At 41.9% G+C, this 14,677-nt stretch overlaps 1 protein-coding gene and 1 pseudogene across 1 annotated transcript in view; both read right to left on the reverse strand.

The window, feature by feature from the left end:
* The window catches only part of PDE4DIP (phosphodiesterase 4D interacting protein), a 144,765-nt gene extending 138,202 nt beyond the window's left edge, over nt 1–6,563 (reverse strand). Inside the window, exon 1 of the mRNA XM_066597053.1 lies at nt 6,228–6,563. Within this exon, the coding sequence (XP_066453150.1) occupies nt 6,228–6,374 (147 nt within the window). The 5' untranslated portion in view covers nt 6,375–6,563. The remainder of the gene's footprint in view (nt 1–6,227) is intronic.
* Nucleotides 3,293–4,950, reverse strand: LOC136619676 (nuclear pore glycoprotein p62-like; annotated as a pseudogene).
* Nucleotides 6,564–14,677: the final 8,114 nt, after the last annotated feature.

Raw genomic sequence — 14,677 nt, forward strand, 5'->3', positions numbered from 1 at the left:
CAATCAGAGCTGTGGCCCCCTCTCTCCAAAGGCCCTATAGCAGTTGCATAGTCTCTATGATATGTACGCCCCTGATGCTACATAGTAATACACTTAAGCTGGGGTCACACGGGATGGAATTCCAGCAGAATTCTGGCAGAATGGCCGCACCGAAAAACTGCGACATTTCCATTGGATAAGCGCAGCTTCAAAACCGACGGCCTTTAGCCACGGGTTTTGGAGCGGTTTTGCCATTGGCATTCCGCTGCGGCTTTCTCTCCCCATAGAGAGCAGAAAGGCCGCAGTGAAAACGAGAAAAAAATTGACATGCTGCGGAATTGAATTCCATGCCGTCAGTCACTTTTTGTATGGCTTAGCCGCAATGGATTGGCCGCAGTGTGTGGATGAGATTTTGCTGGCTAATCCCGGGATTAGGAGCTGTGGGCAGAAAAGCCGTCACAGCAATTACGCCCCATGGGAACCCAGCCTTAGAATGTCAATAGTTAATTCAGTTCAATGATATAAGTCAGCAAGTGTACCAACATTTACTAGGTAGTTTGTAACTTTTTGTGTGGCCACAAATGTAGCACAAGAATGAATCTATAATGTGATTGTTCTCAGCAAGAGAAACCACGTAATCTTGTAGATATAATACCTTTTTATGGCTATCAAAAATATATGATGTTATAGCCAGCTTTCAAACCTACTTAGGGCTCTTCCTCAGGCTTAATTAATCTATGTAATGGAAGTGTTTGAGAACAGTTAGTAGCCTATTTACATGAGCCTCCTGTGAAGCAGAGTGTTAAGGCAGTATAAATGTGATCCTAAACTCTCGCTCACGACCTGAAGGTTGCAGGTTCAATCCTCATGTGGTTCAGATAGCCAGCTCAAGGTTGACTCAGCCTTCCATTCTTTTATTGAGTTCGGTAAAATGAGTACCCAGCTTGCTGGGGGAAGGGGGGGGGGGGGTAAAAAGATGACTGCAGAAGGCAATGGCAAACCACCCCACAAAAACAAAAAAAAAACAGTCACGATGTGACATTACCCAAGGAGTCAGTGATGACTCGGTGCTTGCACCAGGGTACTGTACCTTACCCAGTAGCCTATTTATCAAAAGACAGTCAAGCCAGAACAGTCCTCCTACGTTCAGGTGTTATCCAGCTCAAGAACTGCTAAACACTAGATTTTAAGTCGTTGCAGAATGAATAACAAATGTTCTTCCTCAGCTGTCATGACACGGAGCTGATAGCCAAAGATTTTGTTACTGGAAACCCCGGCAATCACCTGTTACTTGCAGAGAAACCTGTCTGTGCCAAGTCCTCCGAAGCTCAGGCTAACAGGGAAGTGATTCCAAGTTGGGGACCTTAACACAGGGCTATAATTTGTCATTCATGTGCATCAAGCATATTATTCTAGCATATTGTCAATTTTTTATGGGGATTACAAGAAATGTAGTCAAAGAGTGTAGTGCTTTGGATTTCTCCACTGATTTCTGTCTGAGCTACAAGATTCATAGACTGCAAGCAATTCTAGTCGGATAGACCTGATGCATGGTACTGTGTTATGGCTCCATTTTGTAAGGAACCATAATAGGGTTCTAATGCATCTGACGCCACACTGGACGTTGACCCTGTGCAACATCAGGACGTAATGTATTGTGGTATGCACAATATGCTGATGATGAATGTGTTGGGACCTGGTGAGCAACGGGGAAAGGAGTTGAAAAGGAGCCCAACAGGGTAACCATGTGAGCCTGGTCTGACATCTGAGTAATTGTCTTTACTACGATGAGAGGGGTGTGGGACGTGAACAAGTAAAGCAGGATTTGTTGCAGCACATATTGCTATTTTTTTGCGACATAGGTGTTAGTCAATATCGTACGTGGGCTGGTGGGGCTTTTGTGCTAGGGTTGCTTTTAAGTCCCTCTATGGACCTGTATACCGCCAACACATTCTACAGTGCTGCACAGTGATTACCAACATTTACATTAGTCCCTGGGCTCACTGAGTAACATAGTAACCGTACGTTAGGCTGAAAAAAGACATATCCATCTAGTTCAGCCTAACATATGATCCAGAAGAAGGCAAAAACCTCCAATGAGGTAAAAATCCGTTTTCCTTATTTAGGCAGGGCTCACATAGGTGTATGATTACCATGTACTATGCAGGCACTGTACGCCCGTATGATACATGGTAACTCACAGGCAATCAATTACATTGTCTTACGCAGACTTACTCACATTAGTGTGACAGAATTGCTTAATACATGAGTGCAAAAAAGAATGTAGCATGTTGTATTTTTCAGTGTATAAATGCAAAATAGAGGCCATGGTTCTCTATGGGAGCGGAAAATTTAAACAAAAAAAAAAGGTGTGCTGCGCATGACACAGTGCGTGAGATACTCTGTCATGAGCAATACAATTTTGCTGACAAACTCGGCTGTACACAGGGTCACCGCCAGCTCCAGAGCTTTAAAACGCTACGTGAACCCCAACCCTTCTACGTTTTATGCTTACGGACATGTGAACCCAGCCTTAAGGGAAAGAAAATTTTTCCCAACCTAGCAATCAGGATAATCCTCGGATCAACAACATTTCTGAAATGATCAGTGACTATAAGGCTGGGTTCACACGGGGAGGATTTGCCGCGGAAATTCAGTCCGGAATTTCGCCGCGGCAAATTCGCCTGCGGGCGCTAATTCCGGGGTTAGCCAGCCGGCCGCAGCATGCTCATTATTTTTCTTCCTCCGCTGCGGCCGCGCTCTCCTCTATGGGAGCGCTGTCCGCAGTGGAAGAGCGAGTGGCCGGGCCGCTTCAAAACCCATGGCTAAGTGCCGCGGGTTTTGAAGCAGCGCTTCTCCCATCGGAAATCTCGCGGTTTTTCGCTGCGGCCAAGCCGCAAGATTTCCGCTGGGATTCTGCTGTGTGGAAACCCAGGCTAACATATAATGTTGTGTCACTCAAGAAAGGCATCCAGGTCCCTCTTAAACTCCTTTATTGAATTCACCATCAGCACGTCCTCAGCAAGAGAGCTCCATAGTCTCACTGCTCTTACAGTAAAGAACCCCTTCTATGTTGGTGTAGAAACATTCTTTCCCCTAGATGAAGAGGACATCCCTTTGTTACAGTCACAGTCTTGGGTATAAACAGATCATGGGAGAGATCTTTGTATTGTCCCCTGATATATTTCTACATAGTTATTAGGTCAACCCTCAGCCATCTTTTTTTTATAAAGTAAACAACCCCAATTTTGATAACCTCTCTGGGTATTGTAGTCCGGCCATTCCATTTATTACTTTAGTTGCTCCAAACTTTCTACAATATTCCATGTTCCTTAATGGATTCTTCTAGTGGTGTTAAAAGGTCCTCCAACTCTTTCTGCTGAGAAAGTATGAAGTCCAATTCTTGATCCAACCTCCTCTGATCCAATGTTACCTTCTCCATCTCTCTATGTAATGCAGTGATCCTTTCTCCATTTGGAATAAATGTTTGGTCCTGGGTATTGACTTGTGTAGCCTGTTGTAAAAAATGCGTTTCTTGATCTTCAAGCTCTGAACTCCATTTGTTGATAAGGTTTTCCAGTTGAGCATAGGTCATAACAGAAAGAATACTACTTATGCAGTGTCCCAGCAGCCACCTAGACATGAGGCCCACACTGAGGAGCTGGCGGGGTAGAGTTGGCACTTGTCACGGTGGCTCTTACCAGACTCTTCCCCGAAGGGACGCATGCAGCCTCAGCCCAATTACCACTAGGCCTCTTCCAGGCAACACTGGAACAGCGGTTACCTGTATACGTGTGGTGAACTGTAGACTTATCACGTGTGACGCCACCGTTCCTTCTCACCATAGCTTGTACCCAGTGGATAAATGAAGGAAGTCCACACACACAATTAACTTTAGTAGCTCAGTCACTGGGAACAAACAGTGACTGGAAAACTTTACTGGAAGCTATTCAGAGTACAACGTTACACACGCCAGTGCAGGAAAGACAAAGAATGTGAGGTCGGCGAGAAGACACAGGATGACACTGGTCCTACAGTCCACGTTATCGGTAAGGTACCGCTCCTGGAAGGGGAACACTCCAGAGGAAGATGGGGGTAGGATCACTCCACAGACACTCACTCAGTATTTGCAGACAGCTCTGCACGGCGGACTCTTCACTTCAGTTGATTCTTAGAGATGGTACCTGGAAAAGAGGGACTCAGGGTACCTCTCCTTTTCTTCATTCACTTCACCACATGAGGGTTGAAGGTGCCCCCAAGTGGCTGGCACTCCACTCCACACTCAGCCATAGAAGATGATGAAAGACCCTTTCCCGCTCTCAGACATGCACATTTATAGGGTCTAACATACCACGGGACAGGACATAAATTGATACTTTTCCAGACATATCCCAGTCACATTCAGACATTAACCTCTTACATGCTGCAGCTGTGCAATACACATAACAGCAGACAAGACACTTTGCACAGTGCATCCACATTAAAGACATGACAAGTATGACAATTATGTAGGGACCAGAAATATAGGCTTTGGGCCACTAGACTTACAACTGTTGGTCCAGAAGTAGTAGTTGGTACTATTACAGTAGCCTTTGCTTTATTAGCCAAGGGGGCTGAAGTCATGGTTATGATTGAGAAAAGAGATGCTGCAGGTGTTGAGACTGGCATTAAGTCCCAGAATGCTGGGTGCAGATGATGTAGTTGAGCTTAAAATTGTAACTTGTGCAGGTTCAGACAGCTTTCCAAATAGGTTTGGATTATGCTGGACTGGAACAGGTTGGGCTGGTGCAGTGGTAGCTGTTAAGATATTTGAAGTGAGGGGTGTTCCAGTACAAAAAACTGGCATCTGCACTGCATTGCTACCTGAGTAGTAGCTGTTGTTGTAGTAGGGGGTATAGTTGTCACAGCACCAGCATTGGAAGGCTCTGAGTTGAGCTGAGTGGCAGACAGCAACTGCGATCTTCCGCTCATGGAGGAAAAATCGCAGCATGCTCTATATTCGTGTGGGCTCCGCACAGACAGCTTTCATTGAAGTCAATGGAATCCGTCTGACCCAAGGCCTTTCAGCAACTGACATTGCAGAAAGGTCACGGGATCCGCCTCATCGCCTAGCAGTAGTGTGGGAAAATCTGTACTGCGCATGTCTACCAGCCGGACCATCCGCAATACAGAAGGCCGCCTGCACATGAAATGACAAGTACGCAGTGTCACCAGCCAGGCACAGGGTCGAACTCCAGTGCGAGATCCCGCATCCGGAATCCGACCTGATTGCGTGCAGACGGCCTTAGGCACAGTATTTCCCAACACAAAGCCTCCTGCAGATGTTGCTGTGCACCAAAAGAGAATCCAGATGTTTGTGTAGCTGTCATAAAAAATAGTCTAATAGGCTGATTTGATTGTGCTGCTGTCGAAGCAGGAGTTTGTGTTGCTGCATCGAAACTAAAGCCTGTAGTTGGATCAACAGCACCACGAAATGAAAAACCAGTAGCTCCTGTTGATGCTGTAGTTTTTGGGGTCCCAAATACAAAACCAGCAGCAGATGAATTCATCCAAAGTTAAAGCTGCTCATTTTTATGATTTTTGGGATAAATCCAAGATGGCCAACACCAAGATGACCAATAGGCACCACAATAGATAGATGAGCAAAACTTTTTTGGCACTAAATGTTCTACAAAGTTTTCTATTTGTATCTTTTCATGTAGAAGATATTCTGGGTGGCCCAGGCTACTGAATAACTCGTAAATCCTTTTCATTTTGTCATCCCTTATAAAAACATCCTACAGTAATACTCTCTTATTTGTCATAATATATTAGTTTATCTTACAGATCATAGAAAACCAGATACAAAAATATATCTTGCTGATTCCTTTACAACCAGAGAAGAGCCTTAAATATAGTGTCCTGGTAAATCTATTTTCCTGTACCTTACTTCATCTGTCCTCACAATGGCAGATTAGTAGGGGACAGAAAAAGAATCAGCATGTCATAGTTCAATGGCTGTCAAAAGCTGATAAAGTAGACAGGTTTTTTTTCCCCAAAATGGGCTTTCTCAACACAGATCCAATCTCCCCAATCAGCTTGCTCCATTGGGAATAAGGTAGTGAATAACAGCTAAACACTACATACTAACCTGCAGACATTCAATGGATGACTATTGATGGTTCCATGTCAAAAAACATCACTCCTATATTAGGTATTATTACTTGCATGCTGAGAAGAAATGAGAGATTTACTTGTAATATACTCACATTTTTGTAGACATCATTGCTGCCATCTTCATACTTGTGCTGGATTCGTTCTTCCAGGAAGTAGATTCTCAATTTGAGGCTGAAATTTTCTTTTTTGAGATCATTTAGGTGTTGCGACAATGTTCGGTATCCGATAGACATAGTCATTATTTTGTATCATCACTTCCGTTTTCTACACTTTAGCATATTTTAAATAACATCTAAATGTATATAAACTCTATTCAACAAATCCAAAGCACACAAACATTGAAAATGTGCATTTCAGCTACTATGAAATCATAGTGAAAATTCTCAGCTGACTGGGAGCTAAGACCTCTGTGCAGCCCTTTGCATCCAGTATAGTTGAAAAGTGTTTAGTTAGAGCAGTTGCTTTATCTTTTTTTACTTCGGGGAGATATTTATGGAATCCCCATCAGACAACTGTCATAAATCCATTACAGGCACAAGTGCTGAAAGCTGATACCAAAAGAAAAGTTGTCACTAGAGCTGCACTGTGACTTTTAGTAAGGCAGCTGTTACTTTGGTTAACATGTCATACGATGTGAACATTTGTTACTGTATATGCCTTGTAAACAAGTGTTATATCAAGACAAAGATTCAGGTACATTTGGATTAAAAGATTAAAATAATGCAATAGTATGGAATATCGAGAGAGTATTCATCATTGCACTCCAAGCATGCTCAGAGCGCGGAATACATGCTCTGCCTGTTCATCATTGCCTTGATCCCAATTCATCATTACTGGATCCCACGTGACTGAGCATGCGCAGAGTGTGTTTGCTCACAATTATGGATGCAAATGCGCAGAGTGTGTTTGCTCACAATTATGGATGCACCATGTGTCCAGTTGTATAGTGTTAAAATGGATCCAGAGACTGCAAAGATGTGCAGTACCAGTCAACTAATTAAGTTTTTGGTTTTAGTCTTTTTAAAGGCAATTTCTGTGTTTAATGATTACTGAGAAATGCGCAGAAGTTAAAGCCTCAGTAATATTTTTGATTTGGTTTGTTCATGCTTGATATGTTTATTGTTGCGTTTGCTGGAGCAGTGCTCCAGTAGGTCACATGATTTATGCGTTCAAGTCATGGGTTACTTGGGAAGGAACCCAAGATAAATATACTTTAAAGGGGTATTCCAGACATTTAACCCCTTCCAGTATTGATTCCCTATCCTCAAGATAGGTCATCCATGGTTGACCTGTGTGGGCCTACTGATCGTGACTCCTGGTGGTCAACTAATCTCAGCCTTCAGCACTTACTGCAGCGGGCCAGATGTTGACAGCTCCTTCCGCTTTGAGCAGGAATTACAATAGATAGTATAACTCCTATTGATTTCAGCTGAGTTGAGTGCTTGGAGTGTGGGGAGGGAGAAGGGTGCAATCAAGGTTCATCAGCCTTTAACTACGTCCCTATGTCAGATAGTATTGCAGATGGTCTTCCCTGTGCTATTGGGGGAATAAAAGAATGCAGGCTATCTGTAAGCAGAGAGATGGTGAGGGAACCCTTAGCTAACTTAAATGAATTCAAGTCTCAAGGTCAAGATGAATTACATCCTAGGATACTAAAGGAAGCAGTGGAGGTAATTGCTGAACCACTCGCCATAATCTTTGAAAATTCCTGGAGAACAGGAGAAGTCCCAGAAGATTGGAAAAGGGCAAATGTTGTCCCTATCTTCAAAAAAGGGAAGAAGGTGAATCCAGGAAACTACAGGCCTGTGAGCCTGACTTCTATACTGGGAAAGATATTTGAACAAATTATTAAACAGCAAGTATGCAAGTACTTGGATGAAAATGGAGTAATTAACCAGAACCAGCATGGGTTTGTAATAAACAAGTCATGCCAGACTAATCTAATTTCCTTTTATGATAGTATTACTGACTGGGTTGATCAGGGAAATGCAGTGGATATAGTTTTTCTTGACCTCAGTAAAGCATTTGACAAAGTATCTCATACTATACTTATTGAAAAAATGACCAAATATGGGATTGGCAAGGCAACTGTTAGGTGGATTCACAACTGGCTGAGTGATCATACTCAAAGAGTGGTCATAAACGGCTGCACATCCAAGTGGAAGAATGTATCAATCTGTCCTAGGCCCAGTGTTGTTCAACATTTTTATAAATGATCTTGATAAGGGAATTGATGGGAAACTGATCAAATTTGCTGATAGCACAAAGCTAGGAGGATTAGCTAACACGAGGGAAGAGAGAGAGTATTCAAAAAGATCTAGAAAAGCTTGCACAGTGGGCAGCAACTAACAGAATGGTATTTGACAAGGAGAAATGCAAAGTCCTACATCTGGGCAAGAAAAATGAAAAACACCCATACAGAATGGGAGGAATTCAGCTAAGCAGCACATGTGAAAAAGACTTGGGTATACTAATAGATCATAGACTGAACATGAGTCAACAATGTGATGCAGCAGCCAAAAAGGCAAACACAATTCTGGGATGTATTAAGAGAAACAGAGAGTCTAGATCGCGTGAGGTAACTATCCCCCTCTACTCTTCCTTAGTCAGACCTCATCTGGAATACTGCGTTGAGTTCTGGGCACCCCACTTTAAAAAAGACAGAGACAAACTGGAGCAAGTCCAGAGAAGAGTTATCAAGATGGTGAGCGGTCTGCAAATCATGTCCTATGAAGACTTGTTAAAGGATCTGGGAATGTTTAGTTTGCAAAAAAGAAGGCTGAGAGGAGACTTAAATATCTGAAGGGCTGTCACTGTGCAGAGGGATCTGCCCTATTCTCATTTGCACAAGGAAAGACTAGAAGCAATGGGATGAAACTGAAAGGAAGGAGACACAAATTAGATATTAGAAAAAACTTTCTGATGGCGAGGCTGATCAATGAGTGGAACAAGTTACCACGGGAGGTGGTGAGTTCGCCTTCAATGTAAGCGTTCAAACAAAGGCTGAAGAAATATCTGTATGGGAAGATTTAGTAAATCCTGCACTGAGCAGGGGATTGGACCCGATGACCCTGGAGGTCCCTTCCAACTATGATTCTATGGTAATAGTTCCTGACTTGGTCCTCTGAACGATGATGTCACTTCATTGTGCTACCTGAAGAACAGAGAAGAGCATTCAGGGAAACTTACTAAACCCAGTATTTCCAATGTTGAGCTTAGTATGATTTTTTCCTGTGCACTGAATACCTCGGTGAGCCATCTCAGAAATGTACGCCAGGTCCGACTTGGTATAGATACCTGGCATAATTTACTGCAGTTTTTTAGTTTTTGGCATAAATTATACAGAAATCTGTTGGTCCAGACAGCTACGCCCTATCTAAGCCCTGCCCATTATTCAAAGAAGTGGTAGGGACGACGTAAGGTGGTAAAGTGGCAAATTTTTGCACAAATACCCACTTGCACAAAAATGTGCTACTTTTAAGCCATAAACTAGCTTTAAACCTCTTGTAAATGTGCCCCAGTTTTTTTAGTTGTCACAGCAGCATCATGGTAACACTACAGTGTTTAGAAGTTGTTAAATCCCTTCACTTCATTGCTATTTTTTTTTACACGCAATAGCTTTTTTATTTTCTGTAAATATAGCCATATGAGGGCTTTTTCTGCAGCACTATATATGCATTGAAAAAAACATTATGCAAGGAGAAATGAAAAACAATCCAATTGCAGAATTGCTCTTTGGGATTAGTTTTTATGGTTTTCAGCATGAAATAAGTTGTTTATTCTATGAGTCAGTATGATTACAAAGTTGTCAAATGTATAGAGTTTTTAATATTTTACTACTTTTAAAATTTAAACTTTTTTAAAAATTACTTTCATTCGCCATATTCCAAGAACCATAACACTTCATTTTTCTTTTAATGGAGCTGTGTTAGAGTATTTTTTTTTTCTGGAACAGCTGTACTTTTCTATTATTGGGTAGACACTGTACAGCTTTTTGATCACTTTTTTGAGAGATAGGGTGATTAAAAAAAACAATTCTTGTATTCTGTAATATTTTTTTTATCATGTTCACCATCTGGGACAAATAATCTGATATTTTAATAGTAAAGAATTTTACAGACGTGGCGATATCAGTTACATTTTATTATTTTATATCTAAATTTTTTTTCTGAAAAAATAGGACAAGGGCTTTTTTTACATATAATATTTTTTATTTATTGTAATCATTTACTTTTTTTTATTTTCAGAATTTTTTATCATCCCACTGAGGGATTTGAACATGCAATTTGATCGATTGTACAATATGTTGCAATACTTAATTATGATATATTGTACCTGTCACTGATTCCTATTAAGCCCTGCCACGGGCAGGGTGTAATAGACTTAAATCCATGGAAAAAAGCAGGGGACACAAATAATTGCGTAAAAAGTGATGAGGGGACTTACCTGGTGCCTGGTGGAGGCTCTGGCAGGAGCACTCCACCAGCACCTAGATGTCCCGGTCAGCTATGGCACACCCGAGGTACCCATCTTTATCCTGTGGTCCCAGAAGAGCTGGCATGGGGAATCTTGCCCACTTGACACAAACGGCAAGCTAAACCAAAGAAAGACACCCCCCCTACCCCTCATGGTCTGCTCCCGCTACACCTAAATGTAACTCCCCACCCGGATGCCTTCTTGAAGGAGCGCGGGGGAGTTTTTTTCTTACTCTGGATACTTTTAAATCCATGGAAGGCCTAGGATCCTTCATTAGGCCCTGGGCTACAATGGAATCCTATCAGCAGCAACAGTCATGCCACAGTGGGGCTGATGGGGTAATGGAAGGGGGCCTTTTCTGTCTCATGCTTTAGATGCTGCAGTCATCATTGATTGTGGGATCTAAGTGCTCAAAAGGCCATGATCGGAGCTAACACTAATTTGTGGCCGTTGCCTGCAGTTGTCAGCTGCCTTACACACCTTGTTCCATACACCCCCCATGATGAGAGTGTGCATTTAAACGCTTAGCTATTAGAAATTAATAATAGTAAGTTAATAGATTCTTATTTCTACTGTGACTTGGACCCACTCCTGGTTTTGGCTAATGGTCCTTTTCCATAGGACAAAAGTCAGGCACTTCAGCATCTGACAGTCGTCCCATGCATAATCGCTCCTGTGCTTTCACAAAGCAGACAAGATCACTGACCGAATGGAGGTGGAACAGGCAGGAGATTGCTCCGGTCACCCATCCAACTCCATAAACAGTAAGCATGCAGTCATTCATAGATGATAGGCTGCCTGTTTACACAGGCCAATTATAGTTTGATTTTTATTCCTGCTATCTATCTATCTATCTATCTATCTATCTATCTATCTATCTATCCATCTTTCTCCTATCTATCTCCTATCTATCTACCGTATCTATCTTTCTCATATCTATCTATCTATCTATCTATCTATCTATCTATCTATCTATCTATCTATCTCCTATCTATCTAGCTATCTATCTATCTTTCTGATATCTATCTTTTTATCTATCTTTCTCATATTTATCTATCTATCTATCTTTCTCATATCTATATCTATCTATCTATTTATCTATATTTCTCATATCTATCTATCTATCTATGTATATGCTATACATGCACAACGTACTTTGTTTTTTTTTAATCTTGTTCGGTTCATGTTCCGTTCTTCTGCACCCATATTACTGTTTAACTTATTCCTATCTATCTATCTATCTATCTATCTATCTATCTATCTATCTATCTTTCTCCTATCTATCTATCTATCTTTTCTCCTATCTATCTCCTATCTATCTACCGTATCTATCTTTCTCATATCTATCTATCTATCTATCTATCTATCTATCTATCTATCTATCTTTCTCATATCTATCTTTCTATCTATCTCTCTCATATTTATCTATCTATCTTTCTGATGTCTATATCTATCTATCTATTTATCTATATTTCTCATATCTATCTATCTACGTATATGCTATACATGCACAACGTACTTTGTTTTTTTTTTTATCTTGTTCGGTTCATGTTCCGTTCTTCTGCACCCATATTACTGTTTAACTTATTAGGCTGTGCCTACTTTCACAGTTTGTCTCATCGTTCAAGTCGATTATTGTTCAGATTCCTGCTACCTAGAATAAATCTGTACGAATTATCATTCACTAAAAAGGGCCTTTACAGGTTCATTAGCTCCCGCAGGATAGCCATAGCTTTTTTCAGTTGCATAGGATCTTGGACATATTGTAAAACTTTTATGGCATTTTTACATATGAAATTTTAATTACATTTTCGGATTCAATACAAAGCAGTTTTGTCACATTTCTTTTTAACATGTTAACTTTATTCTGCAGGTTGTTATGATTATGGCAATACCATTGCATAACGCTAGTGTTGGCTGCGGACCAAGACGAGCAGTAGGGCAGGGAGCTCAAAGCTACTTTGCCCCTGTATAATATTCAACTACATCCTGAGGACATGGATACAGTTACAAGTAAGAAGAGGCAAAATGTTAAAAAAAAATCTGTCAGTGATTCCAATTAATATATCAGATTATTGCCTAATAAATCCTATGTAGATTCAAAAGCTTGCTGTAACATAATCTGTTTGTTAGCTATTGAAAGGTATCATATCCTTGGTTTCTCTTACTGAGAACAATCACATTATCCTTGATCCTAAATCGATTAGATTTTAACATACTGTAGAAGTGAGGTATTCAAAATGGATTTCAAATGTTATTGTTATCTAAAGTGCCTATTATAAATTTATTTTGATAGGTCTACTAATTTCTATACATGAATAGTACATATTTATATATTTTGGTATGTTGACAGGTAGGCTCTGTCATAGACAGTTTGTATCTTTGCAAGGCACTAGTCACAATATGGACTGTCATTGCTCACTAACTGACCCATGGGGGTCTCAGCAGCCAAGCCTGCAGCGATCAGAATCCTGGAGGTCTCTTCCAACTCTACGATTCTATGATTGTTACTTTTCACAGGTCCTTACGACATGTCAAAAGATTTTAGAAAGCACAATTAGACTTTAAAAACTAAGAAAAAGGTCATTTTTTGATATATCAGCTAAACCTAACCTTCAGAAACGTGCTTAAAAACAGATATGTTTGCACCCCTTTTCCTTTTTGCAATACAAAACATATTTTTAAAATATTTTTAAAAATACACTTCAACTATATAGAGCAATCAGCTGGATAATCACTAGAGATGAGCGAGCACCAAAATGCTCGGGTGCTCGTTACTCGGGACGAAATTATCGCGATGCTCGAGGGTTCGTTTCGAGTAACGAACCCCATTGAAGTCAATGGGCGACTCGAGCATTTTTGTATATCGCCGATGCTCGCTAAGGTTTCCATTTGTTAAAATCGGGGCAATTCAAGAAAGTGATGGGAATGACACAGCAACAGATAGGGCAGGTGAGGGGCTACATGTTGGGCTGCATCTCAAGTTCCCAGGTCCCACTATTAAGCCACAATAGCGGCAAGAGTGCCCCCCCCAACAACTTTTACTTCTGAAAAGCCCTCATTAGCAATGCATACCTTAGCTAAGCACCACACTACCTCCAACAAAGCACAATCACTGCCTGCATGACACTCCACTGCCACTTCTCCTGGGTTACATGCTGCCCAACACCCCCCCCCCCGCACGACCCAGTGTCCACAGCGCACACCAAACTGTCCCTGCGCAGCCTTCAGCTGCCCTCATGCCACGCCACACTCATGTCTATTTATAAGTGCGTCTGCCATGAGGGGGAACTGCAGGCACACACTGCAGAGGGTTGGCACGGCTAGGCAGCGACCCTCTTTAAAAGGGGCGGGGCGATAGCCCACAATGCTGTACAGAAGTGAAGAGAAATATGATCCTGTGCCACCGCCATCAGGAGCTGCACACGTGGGCATAGCAATGGGGAACCTATGTGCCACACACTATTCATTCTGTCAAGGTGTCTGCATGCCCCAGTCAGACCGCGGTTTTTTATAAATAGTCACAGGCAGGTACAACTCCGCAATGGGAATTCTGTGTGCACCCACAGCATGGGTGGCTCCCTGGAACCCACCGGCTGTACATTAATGTATCCCATTGCAGTGCCCATCACAGCTGAGGTAACGTCCGATTAAATGCAGGTGGGCTTCGGCCCACACTGCATGCCCCAGTCAGACTGGGGTTCTTTAGAAGTGGACACATGCAGTTACAACTCCATGTGGACCGACAGCATGGGTGGGTGCCAGGAAGCCACCGGCGGTACATAAATATATCCCATTGCATTGCCCATCACAGCTGAGGTAATGTCATGTTTAATGCAAGTGGGCTTCGGCCCACACTGCATGCCCAGTCAGACTGGGGCTCTTTAGAAGTGGACACATGTAGTTACAACTCCGTGTGGACCCACGGCATGGGTGGCTCCCTGGAACCCACTGGCGGTACATAAATATATCCCATTGCAGTGCCCAACACAGCTGATGTAACGTCAGCTTTTATACAGGTGGGCCAAAAATTAATTGGATTACACTGTAGGCGAGGGCCCCAAAA

Source organism: Eleutherodactylus coqui, chromosome 3, assembly GCF_035609145.1.
Source record: "Eleutherodactylus coqui strain aEleCoq1 chromosome 3, aEleCoq1.hap1, whole genome shotgun sequence".
NCBI classification, from domain to species: domain Eukaryota; kingdom Metazoa; phylum Chordata; class Amphibia; order Anura; family Eleutherodactylidae; genus Eleutherodactylus; species Eleutherodactylus coqui.